Genomic DNA, 24,555 nt, shown 5'->3' with positions numbered 1-24,555 from the left:
AGCTTTTCATGCAGCTTCGATATCGATTTCCACCCTGTCAGGGGGTTGCTAAATCCGCATTATCGAACGAAAGCGGACGGATTATTGTGTTAGATCGTTCCACGAAATGCGAATGGTTGCGCTGTTCACTATAGAATTTCATAATAGAAATAAAATTTCCACATTGTGGTCATACCTATAGTTAGTTTCATTGAAATATCCGAAGAAAACTTAATCATTATGCACGACGGATCTCGTATTTTTTTTTACTATGCCCGACTAAAATTGTAACTTTCTAATGTCTTCATAGTTCACTTCAATTTCAAAGCAAATATGGCGAGCAGAATATGTTATAGGTAGTCGAAGCACGATTTTTCTTCACGAATCGATTCACCCCATTTATAAAATTTCATTTCTGTCGTCTTTTTTTATAATATTTATTATTATTGGTGCGGTTTGCTAGCCTTGTTGAAAGGGCGAAAAAAACGAATCAAAAAATAATTTTGCGTTGTTTACAGTTTATAGAGGGTTGGCATCGGCTGGTGACAAGTTCACTATTGTCGTATGCTCATATGAAAACAACTTTCATCTGATAGGATCTAAATTTGAAATATTTCAATATTTTGAACATATTATATTAATATAACATAATTATATAGTAGCTATTGATATTTTATCATTTACAAATATTTTGAAACAAAGTTATGAATGTGAACACCAATTAGAAAGTAAAGTGGAACCAATGAGAAATAACATTTCGCCTGAATCTCCGAAATCTATCTATAGTCTTAAAGTTGAACTAACTTGAGCATCGTTTTAAATATATTTACCGACATGTAGCAATTTTCTCCGTAGAGTCGAACAAATCGAAAGTATTTTAGAATCATAATATTTATTTGCTCGATACAAATTGAAGATCGAGCTTGAACGGTAATGTCTAACCAACCCTGCCTTGACTTATTTCATATACCCAACTCGAATTTTGTGATATGATGATATGACAGCGATGACTAGATACATACTCTTGTAAAGTATGTTATAGGCCCATAAAAATGACAAGTTTCATCTGAGGCACTCAATCATACTGTCTTCCTTACGCTTCGACCATACTTTTCGATACCGGTCTTGGCTTTTAAAACGCGAGAAAAATACTTCATACCTGATGTAGTATATATATTCATTGTTAGTCATGCGCTGTCCATAGTAAGGATGGAATGTATCCAAATGTGACCTATTTTTCGTTATTATTATAGCATCAGAACAATAGTTGGCTACCTCGGTATCGAAGGTTTTATATAAATCGCAAATTATTCTAAGTAAGCCATGCTATTTATGCATCGGCGTTCATCGACTACAAAATACTTCTTCTATCTACTTGTTTGTTAAGTGTTGGGAGTTATAAATTATATATTGCACAAATATTAATTTTTCCTAATTGGAGAAAAAGTATGAATACAGAATAGTAATAATAAGGATTTGTAGACGGTGCTGTATCATGGTGTTGTTGAAGCAATATACCTGTTCATCCTATTCCATTGCGCATATGTGTCGGTACTTTTTATCTTTTGTTGATTACTGCGCTGCAGAATGTAATCTATATTAACTATTGATTTTGATTTTGGTGTACTTTTGCACATATCTATTCCATACGCGATTTACCCGTTCAGTCATCAAGTCATCAATATGATGTGGGTTTCATTCACTTCTGTCGTTCTCGTATATCAGAGATATATATAATAAAGATTTGACAATGTGATGCAATATTTGAGACAATGTGAATACATAAAGCTTTAATAAGACATTCAAAATTTGAAATATAAAGACACTGAAAAGTTTTATGACCGTTTATGGCAAGTTTTATTGTCCCTTGCAATATAAACATACTCATTTGAGCTAGGGACGTCGGTTTTTTCCTGTATTAGACACATTTTATCGGATTCATTGATTTGGATTTTGAAAACAATGATGCTTATGCTTCGTCAGATTGCAACTAGAAATGATCGATCAAAAAAGAAATTAATCGAAGTTTTCTCTGATCGCCTCGGTAACCTGTGTGAACCTCGACTAGAAGCGTAAAATATCGCTTGGTTCTATTTTGCCTTTATTATTAACAAAACAGCTTCTTATAGAAGCGTGAGGACCTGAAATTTAGAAATGATTTCCTCATTGAAATATTGAAATGTAGCGTACGAATGTCTACGTGCAATTGAGTTCATCTCTATTCATTCTAAACAGATCGCGATTCGATATTTTCTTGTTACATCGTCGAGTTTGCATAATGTATTTGCATCCATCATTGTTACACAACTAATTAAAAATTTAACGAGGTATTTTCAGGTAATTTGAAATCCGCAATCGTTTAAAATCTATTCCTCATTTATTCTGAACCCCAAATTATTATGGATGAACTATACCTATTATATTCTATATGGGGACATCTTTAACATGCAATCTGCGGGGCAGGAAACCTATTAAACGTTGATCGTGTATCTGTGCTTGCCCGACGTCTAAAATTGACATGGGCAGTTACTAATGATCTATTGAAAATAGGATATTTATATAAAATTGTGTTAACATGAATGGTAATGGATAGCGCGTAGACGTTATACCATCGTTTCGTTGAAAATGCACGACTCGTTGTAATGTATACGTCATTTTAACCGTCCTTCTCATCGACATCACTCTAATTACAGAATATGCGATGTTCACGTAAATGAATTATACATTGGAATATTAATGAAAATTCCTTGGCATGCGTGATTAGAGCACTGTTGAAACATAGAATGTGGTGCTGTTACGTGGGATACCATATTTAATGTAGAACTATAGAGTAATGAGTTTGTAGGCTGACCCACCATTTGTATAGTTTCAAACTTCAAAGCATCGAAACCTTCTTGCATTGACTTGCAGTTGGACTAGCTATTACAAAATTCCAAAAATGGCCAGTAGTCAGATTCAATGGAAAGAATGCGGTTAGTTGCGTTATCCTTATCTTAATTATTTAAATAGTCGAAGCCAGACAAATGTTAACTGACAGATGCGCGTTTATCTGGTAAACGTTGTATTACTTCATCATAATGCACATACAGTACTTGCATATGCGGTTTATCACAGTACTTGAATGCCCAACGCCGAGTCGCTTCTTCTGAACGTATCCTGCCCCGGTCCATGTATCTTGTATGATAGGTATCTAGAGGTATGCAGACGAATCGTCTTTATGAAAATCTGTCAAGCGTCAGATTTTGCGCCGGTTCTGTCTGATTTGTGATAAGATTAGGTTATTATCGTCATTTCAGCGTCATAATGCATTGCACTAACTCCAATGTTAGTAGGAGAACTTGAACTGATTTGCCTATTTCTGATCGTGGTTCATTTGAACTGATTTATCAGTGAAACGATGTTGATATGTGGCATCATTGTATCTCATTTACAACACATCTTCAGTTCCTGATGAAAAGTTTCACTTCACGTTACATGCTTTCGACTTGAGCTTACAGTTTTGTAATACGATATATATTCCTGCAGTTATACTTCTGCAAAATTACCCAAATTTAGCGTACCGCAACATATAGATGGGGTTTAGATAAAGTTTTCGCCAATATGCGATAGCAAGAAATTTTTTCTGAAATACGCGCACAGAACTGTATAGACATAAATGCGTTTCGACTTATAAAGATATTTTAATTTATATTTCAAGCTCGGCAAATTATAATTCTTTGTATAATGGTTCCAAAACCTAACCTTGGGCAATCAAAAATCCGCTACCGTTCGAATCGTCCCCGTTGAATACAACAAATGGAATATTTTTTGAAGTGCTAAAAGTAATTATCATTATCATGCCATTTATGGTGATTGGGATCGGTTAAGTAATAATTCTAACGTTTTCAGTAGGCATATGTACCTCAGGAATCTCGCTAAGTTTAGTTGATAACTCTAGTAAGCTCGCTCACGAATATGTAGTTATGTACCTTCATAAAAGATGGCCGAACATTATTGTATTAATTTCCACTGTCACTAAATTGTATCAAACTAATTAAAATATTCGCTATGCCAGCAAAACCAATGAATTGGCAACCTTCTATGTATTTAACATTTACACTTGACCGACAAAGCGGATGATATATTTCGTTTTTTAATTGTTTGTACGTATTAAAATAGTTCAGTTCCGTAATCCTGTTTGTGGTTTTGAGCAATGAACAGGAATATACCGTGCGAGTATTCTTATGGTTGGTCATGAATGATTAACAAACCCATAGATGTAATTTTTTATCTGAAATTTGTTTGTCTATCAGGAATTACTCTGTGTCTGACATCTAAATAATTACTTGTACAACAACTAAATAATTTTAAAATTTTTGATCTCCAATGATGTCATTCGGATGATAAAAATCCCAATGAGCATAGTGTTTTACTCCAGATTAGTGAACGATTAAATATTATTTAAAATTCGCTCGGAGTGATCGACCATATGACACTTATAATCACACTCACAAATAATGTGATATTCAACCGTTGACGCGTAATTATGGTTCTGGGTTCGAACCTGAATTGCACCATTGTGCGTACTATCTAGTTACATCGTGGTAACAGGCTGAGTTTGTTATGTGGGGTTGATAAGGTACACACATGTAATAATTAGGGTACTGCCGAAGTATATGAACCAAGAGGGCGGACACCGAAACGTAGTTTGTGTATCAGGTTGGGGGATAGGTCATAATTTTATTCCAATTTTTCTTATTTTGGTTCTATTACGAGTTCGGGGACTAGCCAAGTGACTCCCGTAGTATTTGTACCTGAAATTATGGCCTAACTCTAACATGGTACACATACTACGTTTCGCTGTCCGCCATCCTGGTTCATATACTTCGGGAGTACCATAATTAGTATACGTATCATCTCTGGGCGGGCAAGCTTTCGTGTATTTTCAGAATACTGTTTCAACGACTGGAATAATATTGTATTTTCGTGCATTATTGAATATTCTAAACGTTTAAAAGACTTTCTGAAGCATATAATTATGCAGATATTCTACATCTTCAATCTTCATTGATATTTTAACCATCCTTATTTAACTTAATTAGTGTTACTATACAAAAATGGCCAGACAATTAAAAATAATGGCGTTCGTTATATTGCACCGTATCTATCAGTAACAAGCTTCCATGGTGGCATTAACTTTGACAGATTTCACTATCCATCGATTGATGAATCTAAAAGCGACTGTTCGATGAGTTTGCCGCAGCTCTCATCATGTCAATGATCGTTTGATTTTACTCTTCAATTCGATTTTTTAAAGCTGATTGTGACGCTCTTTTATGGCAAAATGAAAATAAACGAGGGACGTTAAATCAGCATCATATCACAAGCATAATCACAGTAAATCACAACCTTTTGGGAATATCATGTGATATATATGTGTCAAAACAATAATAATAGCATGATTGCATTTTGAACCCGTCTTAGTTTATAATTTGGCCATGGTTCGAAACATAACACCTCTGGATAATTTACTAGAAGTAAGAAAGCAGAATTTTAAACGTGGATTAATTACATTTATTTCATCGATCAAAATTTCTGTCAGGCATGATTAGGCTTTGGCACCACGCTTTCGTTTTATTTACCAAATTAACTAACCACTGGTCGGTGCTGAAGAGAGGATCTGTGATAACTGTTCGATCATTGGTGCTTTATTTTTAAAAGAACGATTTTTACATTTATTATTCATACATATGTCATTTCGTTTAAAACTGCCACCAAACCGGACGTCGGCACAGAGTACGGTTCTCTATATCAGGGCTACTCAACTATTTTTTTCGAAGATCCGCATACAAAATATTTGGGTCCGGTCTTTCCAGAAATTATATTTTGCATCCTTAAAACACGCACTTCCTCGACCGACTAAAGATTATTAGCTAATCAAGATTGTTTATTATGGCGTTATAGTTCTTTCCATATATATTTAAGTCTATAAAAGTGATTTTATAAAAGAAAACTTCAAAAGTGGGGCTAATGATTCAAAATATGAAATTAGGCGCGGTCCGAATCGAATACCCGAAATGTCCGGATTCGAACGCGGTCCGCCAGTTGGGTAGCCCTGCTCTATATTCTATGAGAACGGAGCCTTAATAGCAGATTTAATACCTCAAGTACTGCCAAGGTACTGCCAAGTCACGAATCAAAATTCATGAAAATTTAATTTCTACCAACTGGAGCGTTTGTGGCCTGGCCGAAAATGTTGTAGTTTCAACGCTTCTGAACTTCTTTCCATATGCGATCCTTAATCTAAAATATAATGTTATGGATATTGGGATTTTCAATTAATTTATTACCGCACTGGGCTGCACATTAAAATTTTAACATCTTTTGCGCAGGCGGCAGATCGTGAGAGATATATAGCCTGTACATTGGGAAGTGAAGTACCGTAGTAAAATATATGTCACGACCAATCGATTTCGCGCCAAAGAAATTTAGTCAATACGATCGAACGTACATGTGGTCAAATCAATGTTAAAAGGCTCCAAAAGCGAAATTTGATTTTGAAAGTAAAATGAATGTTAAAACAGAACCGTATTCTTGTTTTTCACACTTGAATAAAACTGATTTCGCAAAATTTTACATTCTTCGTCATATTGCCGTACAAATCAAATCGTATTGTTTCGATAGGACTCAAAACGTTTGTAACTGATCTATAAGTGAATATTACAAATTCATAGCATTCGAACATTTCACTGTCATTAACCAATGCATTGCAATTCTGTATATTTGTACAAGATCTCATTATTCTCGGAACACACTTTTTAAAGCATGCGGATTCACTGCGGATTCGACATTGAAAAGTCGTCTAATTTGACAAAATCATGAAAAAAAATCCATAAAATCTGATTTTTATTTCTATTAAGTTATTATCAATTTATGTTCAAGTAGCAAAGTATTTTTTTAATAGTAATCAGACGAGATCAACATGTCTTGTTACTTTATGCCCATTCACCGAGTTCAGTAATTTCAGAAAAACCCGGGAGTCAAAAAGCCTTTAATAAAATATAATTGTAATTTTATTTTGGAATGATTACGTGCATCAGTGTCTTATTTATCAATAAATTAGGTTTTGAGGCAGTAGATACGAAAATTTTCACAATTTAATTTTTGATAAAATTTATTGCCTACGGTTTTTTTTTTTATTAATCTCATACGTTGCATAAGTTAGATACGAAGGGCCGTAAAATCAATTGAACTGCTGATGTGAGTGCCAGTCGTAAATGTCTATTGTTTAATACCGTTCCAAAGACGGTCTATTAGATGTTTGATTATTTCCAACTGAGTTGACAGTGATCTGTATTTGAGGTGCTAACATATTTTACTAATATATTCAGGCGAAACATCGCTTCTAAAAATATTAGTTGTCCTAATTACCTTCTAGCCGAGAATTATGAAATAGACCTCTCAGTGTGCAGTAAAGTTAATCAAGATCGGGTCGCATAGCCATGCATGATTGAGTTATAAATATGACAAAAAGCACAGAGATATCATTAGATCACGCCCGGCTGAACATGACGTTTCAAGTTATGCATAAATTTCACAAATTGGTTTGCGCTATATTGGCCTATTGGTATTGGTTTTATTGGGAAATCGACCGTACGCCTAGAACAGTGCTGTTGATACATACGGTAAAGCCGTAAGGGAGGATGTATGTGTTACTTCTGTACCTTGTATTTAGTTCTTGAACTGTACTTTATTCAGCTGTCTAAGTAGTGTCAGTTATCTACATATAAAAAACATACATTGTCATGTACACCTTAACAAGTAAATAGCATAGTCGTAAACAAAGGCGTACCGAAGCTGGCACAGGTTTGAGAAGGACAATTATCGCATAGCCTTAGGATATTCTGTTAGTTTCAAGGAATTTTTACCTCGCGTTAGTGTAACCATTCTGTGCAATAGGCCGATTACAACAACAATACTAGGTTAGGTTCAGACTTTGCATTTGGCTTTATCTGAACGACGTAACGAGGATAGAATATACTAGACGAGTTATTTCGTATTAGAACAGACCTCGGATTTTGCCACCTAGTAAAGTTCAATGCTGGGTGTTTTAGGTTAACGAGGTGCTTATGACTGGGCCAGCAGTTCACTTCTCAAATGAAATAGTTTTAAACTCCCGACGATTTTATCTGCATAGCTATCTGTAGACACCGCATTTATTGTTAGTCGTCGAAATGAAGAGGTTTTTTGTTTTGTACTCCCTAATTTTTTAGGCCGTAGAATATTAGCTTGTGTTAGTCTAGAAATTATCTGTATTGATATGTATGTGCAGTTACTATTTATCAAATATGTAGGTGATCCTTATTGGGAATATTCAAGTAAAAGTCGTCGCCATAGAGTGTACATGGTCGCTATCTGTCAGGTACTGGTTTTTGCTCAGTTTCAGAATTAATCGATTGTACTTTTTTAAATTAAGTATGACGTGCACTATAAACAGTAGAAAGATGAATTTGGCAGTATCAGATTTATATTTAACGCATGCCTCACGCATGCCAATAACATTATTCAGTAGTTTTTCTCGAACTTTTGTACTCTGCGTATAAGCCCATTTGTCGTGTTCGTTGTTGCAATTATGGTAATCGCAACCTTTCGTCAACGCATGTACGTACGCTAGGAGATCAAATTTTTACGATTCACAGGGATGAGTTTTTCATTTCAATCAGAAGTGGGTGCCTTTTTATAAAACTATTCCTAAGCAAAGTTAAGCCTCGTCGTTTTCGTCACAATTCGATAATACACGAGTGCTTTAGTATGTTTGGGTTTTGTTGTGATAGTAGTTTGACACACTTGACTAGTTCGACAAAAAGTACAGAATCATATTGGCTGAGCAACGAATACCGGGTGCACTCACCGGAATAGTCGCATTTTTTCCAACTTCGTTTTAGCTTGACGTGACAGTAATCAGTATATTATATATAGTAATAAAGTAATTTTCAAATTTTCAAAGATCAATTTGAGGGAACGATACATTAAATTTTGTCTTGAGGCATTGCGTACATAAGGGCATAATTGCCTAACGTAACATGAATTGATGATGTGTAGCTGATAACGTGTGTCTATAGTGTAGGACTAATTTTAATCTTAAATCTAATTTTAATTTTAAAGTTGGATCAGGCAACAAGACTATGCGTCGTAGTCGCATCATCGCAATATTTTTGAACAGTCCACCCTTTACAGTGCAATAAACAGAATATTGTGTGTAGTAAACGAGGAATGACGTTATTTAAGTGTTCTTCATAGATAAATAAAATGCTTGCCTTGCTTCATTTATTGTTCAGGTCAAAACACAGCAAATTGTAGATCAGTAGTTCGGACATTTCATTTCATTCTTTTTTGTACACTAAAACCGTCTGTCTCAAAAAATAAGGCTCTGGCTTGCTGTTTAGTCATCAGTCAGAATAGCAATTCAAGGGCTTCAGCTTAGTCATGTAGTCTAAAGCTTAGTTCATAAGATTCTAGTTCACGTATGTCGTATGTATAGCTTAGGAGCAGCAGTGACATAAAATAATATTAGATTGTTTTGTTGAGTGAATTAAGTTCCATCACCTCTCTCTTCAGTCTGATGTAATAGTAAATTAATCATAAATAAAAATAAAGGAACCTCTTTGATTAAAATGACAAGGTGAGAAAATAAATTCTATCTAACATACGCATTTTTTTATGTATTTTTACTTGTCAATCTGAGCAAAGTAACATCGGTTTTTCGAAATAGTTTTGACGATATCGTTATCGCGCGATGCATTACTGATATTTACGGGTTTGTAATTTCAATTGAAAGAGTCTCTTAAATATTTGAATGAATATGACAAAAATTGGTCTATATGCATATATTCGTTGTGTCCCGTCTTTACTTGTGGGGATCAGCGGTCTTTAGCAATTGAATATGTTTCAGATCAGGGATGGCGAACCTTTTTTTAGAGGATGGGTCAGAAATTAAATTTTTATGGTGAAAAAGAAGACCGTGAGTCATAGATATTTGATAAAAGTTTGCATCAACGAGGAACCTGCTGTTGCATCTTTTCCACGAGTCTAATAATCAATCCCTGGTTGATATTGTGTAGTTTTGAGGTTTACGAATGACAAGATGCACTATATTAGGACTGATGGGATTGGATTCCTGGTATTCGACTTTATGAAATTCATGTGCGAAACACGGATTCGCATGCATACCGAAAAAAATTAATAATGCTACGTTAAATCTTTTTATTCCTCTTCAATATAATTTGATTGGCTTTCAACCGAATTTAAGTCGCTGCTATCCTGCTCCATTGTTTGTTCCGATTTCTGTGGTCAATACAATTTTAGTCGATAAATTTTGCTTTCCAAACGGCAATCTATTCAGGAATAAATAAACTGAAAAACAATATCTAGTTCTCGTATACCCCCAAAACATTCTTGAGAGGTCAATACTAGATCTCGTGCGAGGTTTTGAACTTTTATTCCATGCAATACATTTTACATTCTTTGGTAAATTTAAAATTCGAAAAATGAAATTTTTAATGTGCTATGTTTTTTGTTATGTAAATATGTATGTTTATAAAATTGAACGCGGACTTTTCAATTCTAAGAATATCAATGATTTGATCTAGGACATTGTTGTCAGTTATTACATAACTTAGGACCGCCAATTGATAATAGTGACCGAACGTCTGCGTTTTGACGCGCTATACCAGTTACCACCGTAAAACTGGTTTGCTAATGAAAGGAATATCTTATGTCAATTTTGATTGTAGACAATATAGTTTTGTACTAGGTTCCCTTCACTCAGTCAAGATCTCGCAACATTGAATTGGATATTACATAGCATAATTTTTATACACTGTCAAGATACAATGGGTTTGGGTTATACCGAAGACAAAAATCAAATGAATGATATTTAGAATGTAAAACATATGTTGTGTTATAATGAATTAAGATCAATTATTATGGTTCCATCACGACGAGGTTAAGGCTAATAGGTTATCGATTTCAATCCCGAGATAATTACTTGATAATAAAATGTCGCGCATCATCAAAACCAGTTTCGTCTAACGTACCACAATTTTTTTATATTATTCACGTTGCTTCGATTTTCGGCCACAAAATCATGTTTTCGTGATATTGTCCAAAGAATGAAACAGTCTACAGTAACGTGGTACTTTTTCAATGGCCCTTTTCCGTCACAGATTATATGAATGAACAAACATTTAAAAAATGTCTGGCTCTCCAAAACAGCTGGACAATCAAAACAATCAGAAGATTTTTCATGCGTATGCGAACGGGACCTGTTTTGCTACTGCAGGGGTTTATTAACATCCCCGAAGCTGCGAACTTTTGAATAAATTGGTTTTCAAATAAACAATTCTAAGTATCAATTTTTTCTACTGCTCTTTTGTACTACAATGATTGAAATATAGGCGCATATCGTTTTTATTCACGGTATATAACGTTACACATGTAGTTTATCATAGCGGAATCGACGACACAAGCAAATCACTGAAGGTGTTTCAAGGGTTGTAATGTATTACGAAAGTCTCTCCATAGAGATGGTCTTGCTTAGCTATGGTTATATATGAACCGGGCGTCGTTACCGCACTCCTTCAATAACCTACACTCGGCTGCACGTAAATGAGCAATGCGTTTCTCACTGGTACATGCACGCAGAATAGTTTTGTTCGATATCATTGAAAGCGATAGCCCCCCTGGGACACAGGCAAGTTATTTGTTCTGAAATAGTCACGAGTTGGTTATTCGATGCGTTACAGCGAGATCGGTCTAGCAACCACACAGCCAACTGGTATGTATGATTGATGGCAGAAGAGAACCGATCGTATTAAGCCTTACACATTCACTCACCCTTCTTCTCGTTAACGCATCGCATTTCTATTTAGGTTTGCAAAATGACCTCAGTGGAGACGGAGCTCCCGACAACCAAGACATCGGCGCCAAACGCAAAGCAGGAGTCTCACTCAACGCCGCCGGAGGACGGCACGGATTGCCCGAACAGGGATTATTACTTCTGCCACCTAAGACAGACGAACCAAAAGTTGAAAATCCAGAAACCGCTATCGGAATTGGAAGTACGGTAGCAGCGAACGGTGGTGGGGCTGGACAACCTGGTGGGGTAGACTGGAGTACTGTATTAACTGCTGCCAGAAAGCAATATAGTGCCATGCACGGCACTACTAATGCGCGAAAGCGCAAAACACCTGTGGATGTAAATGCAGGAAGAGCACCCCAGGCTCTTTTGTGCCTAGGACTGAAGAATCCGATAAGAAGAGCATGTATGAATATTGTAGATTGGAGGTGAGATGATTTTTCTCAACAAATCAGATTGAAAGTTCTTTTATTATGTTAGTTTCCGCGAACGAGAGAATATCGGATTATTCATTTCATCGTAATCATCGTAAGACATAATCATTCTATCATCAAGCATACACCATTGGTTGTTGGCTCATTGCATTTACGAACCCGCCTTTTAATGCAACGTTACCAACAAAAAGTTCATTTTTAAAAATTGGCCTGTGATGGAATTTGCTTCCACACAGGTTTCTGTATTGGAGTTTCTCAACCAAGAGTTTATCCATATGCGACTCTTCTATGATCTTGTGCCAGTGAATTTTCCATTTTTAAATGGCCTCTCGTTTCGACCGTACCTATATAAAAAGATTGGGCAGGCCAACAACTAATATTCATGACTTTTCAAACTCGGCAGCTCTCTACGTATAAAAAAAAAGGGACCTCCTGAAGTATGCGCACCAAGATGGCGCACAACCTGCACTCAGGTTGTGTACCAGGTTAGGTTTCAGGTTATGCGACATCTTGGTCCGCATACGGCACACATCTTAGTTTTGGATAAGTTTTAGAAAATCGTCATAAACAGATATCAGAGCTACTGGTTTGATAAGATAAAACAAATGCTCGCGTTCACGCGATTATGAAGTTTTTTTGGGGTTGTAAAGTGAGAGAGTTCAATGTCACAACCTACGTCTATTATGCCACGATCTTTTGAACTCTTGCTAGTGCACTTAGGCGAGTACCATTTTTAACTTGTTATTCTTTTTTTCATTGTGACACAATCTAAACACTCTTCGCATCAGTGTGGCTAACAAGTCCTGTATATATGATCATTAAAAATAATCGAATAAGTTTTTGAAGACTTAGACTACAGGTGCCTTCTTTTGTGAGATTTATTTAATACGCAGTGAATATCATACTAACCAACTAAAAATCACAACAAGTAATTAATTTTACTGGTGGGAACTCGATGATGCTGATTAACCTTTGGCCGATATGACATATTTTCTTGCATGATTAATTATTGTAGAATATCGAATCAAAACACACAATAAGTCGTGAAGGAAAAATGTAGATCTAATACATATCTTTTTGGCAATGGATACTAGGTTATGCTGATATATATAATATATATATATATATTGATAACGAGGTACCGAATTGTCAAACAAGAAATAATAGGTTAAATTTTATTCTTCATGACTTGTTTTCATCATGATCTCATTTCGATTTTAAACTTTTTCAGTTTTGAATCAAACTCGAAAAAAATTTCCAGCCTAAAATGTCATTATCACACAAATACCCAATCTTATGTAACTCATAGCCTGGGGTTGTCAATTTACAGCAAGTCATCATTCTTATTACGTGAAATTCGTCTAATATTTCTCAACTACAAATTTAGTAACCAATATTCATTGGGAGATATTTTTCCCTACATTACTCCGTCCAGTGCCCCATACAACCAATCACCAATTAGGTATTCAGACGAAAAAGTTCGGAACTGCCTGTATCGTTTCGTTTTGCCAGTTGCATTAGCTAAACCCTGGTTGATATATCCGTCAACATATGTAATTAATTATGAATCATGCCAAATGCAGAACCCAGGTTCAGGGATAATGCGATCAATAATCATATAAAAACTTGTACTTTTGACGAGAAGTTATTTCAGAGAAGGCATTGTATATTGACCCATGCAATATTCTGATCTTTTTTTGATAACTCGATGACGTTATCTACCACTAGACTGAGGTGATGGTTTATGAAGCAATATTTACGACATTTGTACGCGCGTTTGTCAAATAAACAGCATCATTCGCTCGTTGTTTTGTAATCTGGGCGCAATGTAACAAGGGTGTATTGAGGCTAATAGGTCAAGGAACAAAATTTGTTAAATGAAGTTGACAGAATCGCGGCATGATCGGGTGTTAAGAAAACGATTAGACTAGATTTGCAGCCACACGTGAACACCACGAAACTAATTAAAGCGGAATGTGGTGTTGTGACGTCAGCAGACACGAGAAAGGCGACAGCTGTGGCAAAATGGATGCTTATTGGTAATGCCTTCGCAGCAATACACACTTCACAAAAATCAGTAATTTCATATACTTGCATAAGTAATTATGTTAAAATTGTTAATTATATGAAAATCAGCATCCGTTAAATCAGCCGTGCAAGGGGGTACAAGAAGTAATGAATTCTTTTAAAAGAAACTATATAATTTCATATTTTAAGTATGATAGTCGTTGAGTAATACATTTGTTATGGAAAAAATCAAAATATATCAAATGGTGTCTATGAAAATCACCCCCCCCCCCCTCCCCTAAAAAAATGAATGAAAAGTTGTACATGATATATTATGTAATAAATTAATAAACAGCGAAAAAAGATTATTAGTCTTCATTTTTGTTGTTACATCTGGTCAGTTCCATCTGGTATCTATTTTGTTGCTTTTTACAAATATTTTGATTAGAAATATAATAATATTTTATACTACGATTGACCAAGTTCACATCATGATGCACTGTGAATATGACAACTTGGATTTCGTTTACAAATAACTTTTGCCAAACTTACATATCATAATAAAGCTTCGCCCAATTCTACAATTCATTCACATATTTCATCTCTGCAAATTGCAATAGCATCAAAAGTTTATCAATTCATTTGAATTGTTCACTTACTGAAACTATTATTACAGCTTTTTTTCCCATCTGGTAACCTATGTCCTATTCAATTTATGTATTAGAAGTTAATAGCAAAACTATAGGACATTTTTCATACCAATGCAAAACTTGCTTCTAATTTGTTATGCACTCATGTAGGCGAACTATTGCCTAATTTGGTTATGTTTTTAAAATACGTGTTATGTGATCCAAATCAAAACAATGACATAAAGCGAATATGAACTGTTGCCCAAAAGTAACAATATTCTCCATTCATAAAATAAGTTTTTGTATATTAAAAATGAGGATGCGATTTTATTTTATTCAGGTAAATTTTAATTCATATTCATAAGTTTATCCATTTTTTCATCTCGCTTCATCAACATTGATTAATTGAAATTTGACAGACAGCAGATTTCAAGATTTGAAGTGTTTTATTAAAATTTTATTAAAAAATGATTTTTATGGAGTGTTGCACGCACACTCTCTATCTGAACAGTTCTTTGTAAAAGTAGTCATTTATTTCGACCGGATCCCATTCTCCATTAAACACGACTGGTATTCCATAAAATATATCTTTGTTTACATGCGTATCTTTCTTGCGTTTTAAATAAATTACAAAATATAAAAGCATTGTTTGCGGAAAAGTGGGTACTGAATCAAATCAATTACTGTTGTGATTTTTCTACATTGAGATCTAAATATGTGTAAGTATTTGAAAGAGTCTTCTGAAAATGTGGGGCACCTCTAAAAAATAAAAGGCTTGTCTATTTTGAAATTCAATTTAACTTTGATATATCCTCTTTTTTCTATCATCCTATCTTTTTGACAATAATTAACTGACCCGAATTAAATTTCTATTTTGCGATGGGAAAAAGAAAATCAATATTCGTGGGTGTTTACCTATATCGTCTTTCCGTGGAACGGTAGTTAGCTTAGTTACTTGGGGTATTCTTCTTGCATTGATATAAACTATCCACACCGGAATGTGCAAAATGAGCCTCACTTGCAAATGGTTGATTCGAAAATCAATCGTATCGATTTAATTGCTTCTACGTAAATTGCTCGTATTGGGAACCCAACTCTACATTCGTGAGAGATATTTCTATTCAAAGCCCGAATAAGAACAGTATATTTCTATAATATGTTTAATCACTTCAATAATAGATTGTGAAAATTCTGGTAGGAGAGAGTGTGCGATTCCCACGGAGGTGATCATACTGACTACCTACCACTTCTCGCTGCCTTACTGTTTATGATTTCCGCTAGTTACCACACTTTAAAGGTCTTTGCGTCCTTTCTTTTTTCAACACCTAAGGTCATGAACGCTTTCGCCGTTTCCGAAACGTTTAGGTTTACATTTCGAGGATGAATCGACGCTAACGGCACTCACAGATCATTTCACAAAGTCGTTTTCACTTCTTACCGGCTGTTAAAGTGTTTCGAATTGCCAAGCAGATCAATGCCAGCATTGAATCTCGTTCTGCGGCGAGAGTAACATCATTCTAGATTATAGGTATTCACCTTCGTTCGTTAAATAACCATAATTCGTTCAATAATCGTTCGTTTGTGTATTACATTAAAACCTGGCTGCTAGGATACTGCTTTCAGATAAACAATAATGTGAGTTATATATGTATCGCGAATAGAACACCCATTGCTATAGGCATAACTTTTAGTTTTGTAGAACAGTGTGATTGCCCTCGACTGGATCGTAAATTAGCTTGGAATTAGATAGATAAATTTGGCGATTCACTACGAAAAACCAATTTTAACAAGCATCCCTTTGATACGCGTATGGTAAAATGTTAATATAAACACGAACTAAAAATTCACTAAATAGTAACTAAAATATATACTACTTAAATAAATGCATTCTCAGAGTCTGTATTTCATTCACGGATGACATATAGACAACAGAGCAGCTTTACAAGTTATGTACTGCCAATCAAGTGCAGTGTTTTTTGCAAAGACCTATTCTTAAACTTCAAATGTCTCACTTTAAATGTCTCCTGCCTAGTAAAATGGTTAGACTCAATCAAAGGATTAACTGACTAATCATCATTATAGATAATTATACAAAGTGAGGGTAATATCAAATGGCTGTACATTGTGCAATTAACTATTCAGAGTGTCAAATGAATATTACAGGATGGGGAATCATGATGAGTCGGATCTTTACTTGTCAAAATACACATAAAATACAAGATTATCTGTATGAACATTAGGTATTTTCTCATCAAGCTATCACATGTTCGGGAAGGGGAAATATTATGGGAAATATTCGGGAAATTTATATGCTGAGCGCTATCCCCAATTTAAACTGAACTCTTCCATGCATTTTCTAATTTTAAACCGAGGTTTATGAATGAAATTCAGTTAATTTGCTCTTTATGTATTTTAACTCAAACCGTTTTGTTCTTTTCCAGGCCGTTCGACGTTTTAATTCTATTAACGATTTTTGCCAATTGTGTAGCACTTGCATTCAACGTTCCATTTCCTGGGGACGACTCCAATAGAACTAATGAAATTTTGGTAAGTTTTAGTTTTTACGCATTTAAACTAATTGAATTTTATAAGATTGAAGAGGCCTTTTTCTCATTATACGTTTTAATCTAATCACCTGCGAACATGTGCACTTTGGATTTATTCCTTCAAGGCAGATACTGCGTTCAACAACACTTTCTTGGATGTTAAGAAGAGTAGAACTGAATTAAGATCTGGCTCTAATTTTTATCAACAAAATATATGGACGTGATATATCCAGCATTGTCATGTAATATTTAAACTGAATACTAGGAATTGTTTGAAATTGTATTCCCATATATTTATAACGTATATAATGGAGTTTCACAATATTCAATTTCAGAACTGGAATATTTTATTGTAAAATAATTGAAATCATTGTGCATCGACCGGTTATACCTACTAAGTAAGGTAAAAAGAAACAAATTAACTCGTAAACATTGAAGATTGGTATAGCGAAGGAATAACCAAAATGTCAGACCATAAGAATATACCAATGCAGTTGGTAAAAGAGTCCACTTATTAAAACGCTCTGCGGTGCATTTGATTATGCGTTGAATCCGATTTAGAACTTTAAAGTGAAAACTTTCAAATAAACAACCTATGCAACTGGAATGCCTTAAATACAACAATCTTTAGTTTTAAAAATTCGATGAAGCCACAATGACAAAGCAGCAATGCGTAAAATCTGTACAATCCGTTGATTCATTTCCGGCCAAATTCCTTTCCGTACGTTCTTTCAACCGTGGAAGCGTTTGCCGATCGGAACTTTTTGCTTTGTTCGTCGTTTTTGTTTGTCTCACAGCATGTTGCTTATTACGTAGCGAGAACGGCAAACATGTCTAAAAAATGAAAAAACAAAAATCTACAATATGAAGATTCTTTTACTCTATCTCACCGTGTCTTATGTATCTTGGCCACTTTTCCATCGAAACTCTTAAATCATTTATAATAGTTCCTCACCTAATACAAAATCATTGACTGATATGCATATAATTCCACAACCCCAAACGTAGTTGGTCCAACAGAAATCCATTCGATAGCACATTACATGGTTAGCAATGTACAAATCATGATATTTTTATATTTTACACGACGTATTGAAGTTTCAATATTGTATCATCAAACGTGAACCATAGTTTGTTAAAAATGTAAAATTTGACCAATAGTACCAAACGTCGTAATACAACAGGTAATATCTGGCACCACAAAGCAAGTTAATGTCACCCGTGTTGCATAACCCAGTGGTAGAAGTGATAGAATAATCTTTCCTTGTATTCTCAATAATGATGAGGTAATTTATGTGCTTAAACGGGTTAGTTTTACCCAATTAATTTGGTGTTTTACTTACTACTTTGTTGCATTGGCTAAAGTTTAACATGTATTAGGCTGTATATCCCCAAAACGTGTAAAACGTGTTCTGGAGGGTTTAGTGATCACGATGATGTTGACAATCTGTCCGGGGTTGCATGCAGCTATCTTTGTGGGTAATGTTATTATTTCCTTATTCCTTGCATTGATGAGCCAGTATGTTACCAAATACGGTAAAATCACATATACGACATTACAACCCGATTTTGTGGTAAAAGAAAATTTCCACAGCTAATTTACAATACAAGTATCCAAATATACAGACAGCATTACGTATAAAGGGTCAACTAAGATGACGTGACAAACTAGCATACTTCCGTATTATCGCAGTAAATTGTCCTTATTACGTTTCCGCCCCGTTGCTCCGCTTCCTATATTATTTCTTGGTACCATATTTTCATATTTGTCGGCATATTTCTCATTGTTACGATCAATTTACTCCTGTAAAAGTCCGAGTACAGACTCCACGATAGGTCTCTTATATTGTTTTGATTTGGATGGAACGAAAATCCAGTCAAAACAAATTCTATGCAAGATAATGATTGTTGTTGTACTTTTACTTGTGGGCAATATCTTGTGTGTTTGATATAATGACAAATCGTATCTTATATCATGCAAACCATATCGTTTGTATTATCCACTTTTTTCAAGATATTTATGACTTCATAAACTGAGCACGTTACTTGCATGAACCGTACCAGGGATTGATAAAATATCTGGAACCGTGAGACTAGAATAGCTTGAATTGTGAATATATGTTTCATCCATCCAGAGTACTCGGTTTGGTACATAAAGGCGAATTGCGGGTGAAAAGAAAATAAAAAGCTGGACGTTTTAATAGTATTCCAAAAAGCTTTGTGAAAAAACCTCCGAATTGATTTTCTAAAATACCATCATTTAAAATTAAAATTACAAAAGACTCAAGCACTGCTCAAATATATGATCAAGGCCAAACTAAGTAGTATCAAATCTTAGACCACAATATCGCCGGAATGCGACCGCGGAACCGCCACACGCTTTTAATTTTGATGACGTCATCACACAAAACTTCGAAGTAAAAAACGAACGAACCTAAAATTTGAATGAATTGGTTCAGTTGTTAAAGAGTAAGGCGATTTTTTCATAACCAAAACAGAAAAAATAATTCTATATAAACAACATAATAAAAACGATTTATAGGTTCATTTCGTGTCCAAAAACGATCCATAGGTCCCTTTCGTGTAATAATAAATCACTTTTGAGTGAATAGACCAAGGAGTATTTAATATTGAAAGTGTAGTGTATCCATAGCAGATACAAGTGTGTGTATTCTAATTAGCAGACGTCCGAATTCATAGTGGTCCGCTTGACTATTTGACGTCTTGGGTTTGTCTGGTGTTATCTGAACTGATGGTAATCCAAAGATATCTTCTTTATTGATAATTGATTTGGCAATGACGTTTTCATTGCGGCAGAACACGATGCAATTTACGTCCACTCGAACGTCACTGTTTGCGACTAATCCTACACACGTATGTAGCAAGTTTATCCCTCGATCAGGATCATCTGCCATAGTGTACAATTGTCCATCAGCAGTCCATTTTTCTAAAATTCTACCTTTCTCCTAAAGTTTGTTCATCTATGACAGCAATTCATTTATATCTGAGTGATCAAAATTCAATGGTCATGGTGTTTTAATTAATGATACGGTACGTCCATTCCGCATACTGAGATATACTCCCAACAGGATAAGTTTAAACAGCTGTATATATAGCTGGAAATCTGGAATGCAAATTGGGAAAAAAGGCAGTTCAGAAATAACCAGGCTTGATACAAGACTACAGCTGGGATTTATATATGTTTTGCCTATGATTCACGCCAGAATGAACATGAAATACGCGGGTCTTGATCCAATGAAACTTTTATATGGACACTCTCAATATTGATCTCGAACATCGTTTGTACAGTCCATTTTGATCTGAAGCGTTCTCTAATTTTTCGATTTAAAAGGATGAATCAGTTATCCGAATTTTTGGGGTTGCCGGTTTGAAATTTTATTTTCACCCCATCTTTTATTTTCCTGCTTCCTATATAGTTTTAGGAAGATTATGAAATCGTATACATTGAAATACATGAATTTAGCATGACATAAAAAACAGAGTTATGAATCAATCGCATACTTCCTAAAATATAACGCTATAAACTTTTCATCATAAATGATAAATTATTTCAATCCGGATATATTTAACCAATATATTGTTTAATATTCTCAATTCAGTATAAAATGAAGAAAAACATTCGTTGCTCACCTTGGAATTATTATTACATTATTCATTTATTATATTTTACTTCAGAGCCGAATTGTACCTGACAAAAATAATCCCGTGTCCTTTCCGAAATGATCGATACTATATTTTAATGACAGATATAATACCTTATATCATGACTCGATGTGGTCATGTATATATTTTAAAGTATTTTTCAAATTGGATTTCAAGTCGACCATAATAAGATTATTCGGCGTAGAGGGCTGCACATCACTCACTAAAGCGATATAATAACGATTATGCCACCACACTGAACTTTGCTTCATCGAACAAGATTCAAACTTGAGATCATTCCACCTCGATACCTCGTTTCATTCATGGTCCATAGTCGGATTGTTAGTGAGCCTCCCTTCCCGTTTAAATGAGTAGTAGAATCTTATTGGCGTACCCAGGGATGGCCAATCTGCTTTCGACCGCGATCGACTGATAATAAGGTCATATACACAAAAACGAATGTGTACCGAATATTCAGATAACTGTTAACTGCACACACACATACAAAATATTCCGCCGCTGCCAATCAGCTCGACTCTGTAGGCCCATTCTTAGAGAAATCGCCACAACAGTTTGTTTTTATGTTCCATTCAATTTGATTATGTTATCGTACCCGGAGTAAATGTTTCATCATTTATTCAAGTTTCCTACAACTCAAATTCAGAATTTCCGATTCTACGGCTCCTGAAATAGTCGCCGCGAACACGTCCTGGTTTCTGGGATATGTTATTAAATTCACCCAACATCAGGCGCGATCGACTACTCGAGACGTGGCGATCGACGTGCTGGCTACTACGATTCAATTCAATATGCTCTACTAGAACACCTGACGCTCATTTAAAATGAGAGTTTGACGTTGATGAATAATATCTATGCATATATTGCGGTTTCGGTGAAATTTATTCGGGTTAATAAAAACGATCTGTCTGTAATGGGGATGTATGTTATGAGAACTTCATCATTAGCGATTTCCAAACCAATAACTAGCTATACATTATATCGACACATAAATCGCACCACAATTGCCAAAATCACGCCCTAGCATGATTCGTATTTTACCTAACGTAATATGATAAAAAGTATGCGATTGACTCATTATTTATTGGGGATCACGCTTATAACAGATTACCGTACTCGCGGAGTAAATAATGGAATACGCATATCTGACAGCTAAATTAGATCGTAAACACCCACCGTTTATGTTGCTGAATCTTTATGGTGATGAATGAGGATTTAACGCCACGTGTGTTATTTGTATTGTTAAGCCAGCATGTTTTGAAAATATTATTGAGATAATAAAACTAAAATGCAAAATAGAACAATTTTTATTGGTAATCAAAGACATGTAAATGAATAGGTGAATGTCCTAAGTCTCATTTTCATCATTTTAGGAATAGTAATATCCCATAGGTTGCACAGAAATCAGCTTTGACGGTGTCATTGGTATACTAAATAATCTTTGAGCAGTCTAAAAATCCTTACCCATTTAGCGAGAACGTAACTAAAAACGTCCAGTTCAGTATTATGTCTAACAACTAATTTCGATTTCGAATAGAAACTTAAGTTTGTTTTAGTTCTCTGTTGTCTACTAGGTTTAATGGTTGGTAATATATTTTTCAAATGTTTCTACGAAGTATAATATGTATGGTTGGCTATATGTTCCATTGTCATTTGAATGCCTCCCTCCGTATTGATACTTTAATACCATGTATATATGAAAACTCAAAATAGGCTCATTAACAATGCTGTTTTGATGGCAATTTTTTTTGATTGTTGTGTTTCTAAACTGCCTTAGAAATACAATATGGAAATTACCTTATTAAAACTTTATTCAAAGCTATTTTTGGTCAAGAATCCCCGTAATCCTCAAGGGACAAGAAAACAATATATATTACCCGGAAGTAAATGTGAATCAACTATTTTTGGAATACAATCATTTTTTCCCTGTGGTTGATTCATCTCACGATTAACATTGTGTTATGTAAGCTGCGCTTCAAGTTTTAGAAAATGTGGTTAGGATTGGTTGTTATTGTCGACTAGGATTTCGTTCGACATTCGCACGCTGAATATCTAGTAATAGCTTTGGGACATTGATGCAGCGCAATTCCGAATACCACAGTGTTACTAATCTTAACCGATAATGTACCTGACTTTTTTTAAAACAGACCAACAAACAAAATTAGAAATTATAAACTAAGCATGCATTTATCCTAGCACGAACAGAACGCGAAATAAGAGGTGCTAACACGAGTTTTCGTTGGATACACTTCTAGTATAGGTATTTTGACTACCGCTTATCAGTATCCAGGACATAATTCTCGCATTTAGTTTGTGTTATTGGTTCCTTGAAGACCTTTGTTGAATTTACCTGTCAGCTTCAACTCTCAATGTAATGATAACAACAGCTATGAATTGTTATTCTCACACAATGGTTTGCTTTTTGAATTCGTGATTTTGGCGTTGGCCAATTGTAACGCCACAGTTAATTTCAATATTTTAATTTCAACAGTTTGCTTCTTAGTATGTAATAGCCTTCAGAAAAAATTGCTAACTATAAAAAACGAATTATATATTTTGAGCTATGTTTTTTTTCAGTAAAACATATATTCGTAAAAGTGAAAACAGAACACACGAAGTTTAAAAGTTGACTGTTGTGCAATGATTTCTAAAACATTTTGAATTTTTTTAAGCTACTGCCCCATTGATTCTGGTACACCATCGAATACTAAGATTTCGAATTTTTTTTTACCAAAGAAATTTAGCCGATACATTAACATTTCATATTTCATTTAAATAATAGGACACGTGAAACCTTCATTGAACATTGCCAGGTTCAGTTTTACAACGTGTTTTTATTGAGCAAGTTTTGCAATAATAACATATGCATTAAACATCAAGTGAATTTCTATTAGAAAAGATCGCTTGGTGCCACGAGAGCTTGAATTTTATAATCTGTAAATAGGGTTGGACGTCACTTCGTGTCTGTCATGCCTTCATTCAGCTCCGTCGACTGACGTCAGCTCACGTCACTTGATATAATATATCAGCACATGGACGGATTGAAAACTTTGATATTTGTTTTATAATATACTGACAACTATTTTGATTTGATTACCTTTAAATTATTTAATCCGAAATTTGGAATAATCTAAAAGGATAAGATTTTTACATAAAACATTTTTGTCAATGAGCAAGCGGCATCTTTTGCTTGAAAGCTTAGTTGCCATCTACAGTAGAGCCCATTCAAATGACGTCTAGGCCATATATCCGTCCTTATTCCGACTTGCATATTTGTCCAAACGAATTTACAAATTTTTGTATTGTTTAGGTAATAATGATATTTCTATATTCTGCTATATATTAATATAACGATGTATTGTTTGTTATCAGTCAAGCGGTTT

At 34.7% G+C, this 24,555-nt stretch overlaps 1 protein-coding gene across 3 annotated transcripts in view; it reads left to right on the top strand.

The window, feature by feature from the left end:
• The window catches only part of LOC120345351 (voltage-dependent L-type calcium channel subunit alpha-1D-like), a 64,955-nt gene that overhangs the window by 3,209 nt on the left and 37,191 nt on the right, over window positions 1-24,555 (top strand). For all 3 annotated transcript variants that reach the window (XM_078114927.1, XM_039414770.2, XM_078114928.1), the window contains exons 2-3: window positions 11,889-12,303; window positions 17,387-17,492. In XM_078114927.1, coding sequence (XP_077971053.1) covers window positions 11,889-12,303; window positions 17,387-17,492 — 521 coding nt within the window. The remainder of the gene's footprint in view (window positions 1-11,888; window positions 12,304-17,386; window positions 17,493-24,555) is intronic.

This window comes from Styela clava, chromosome 8, assembly GCF_964204865.1.
Source record: "Styela clava chromosome 8, kaStyClav1.hap1.2, whole genome shotgun sequence".
Classification (NCBI taxonomy): Eukaryota; Metazoa; Chordata; class Ascidiacea; order Stolidobranchia; family Styelidae; genus Styela; species Styela clava.
The sequence above is the reverse complement of the archived record's forward strand: the minus strand, read 5'-3'. Positions and strand labels throughout refer to the sequence as shown.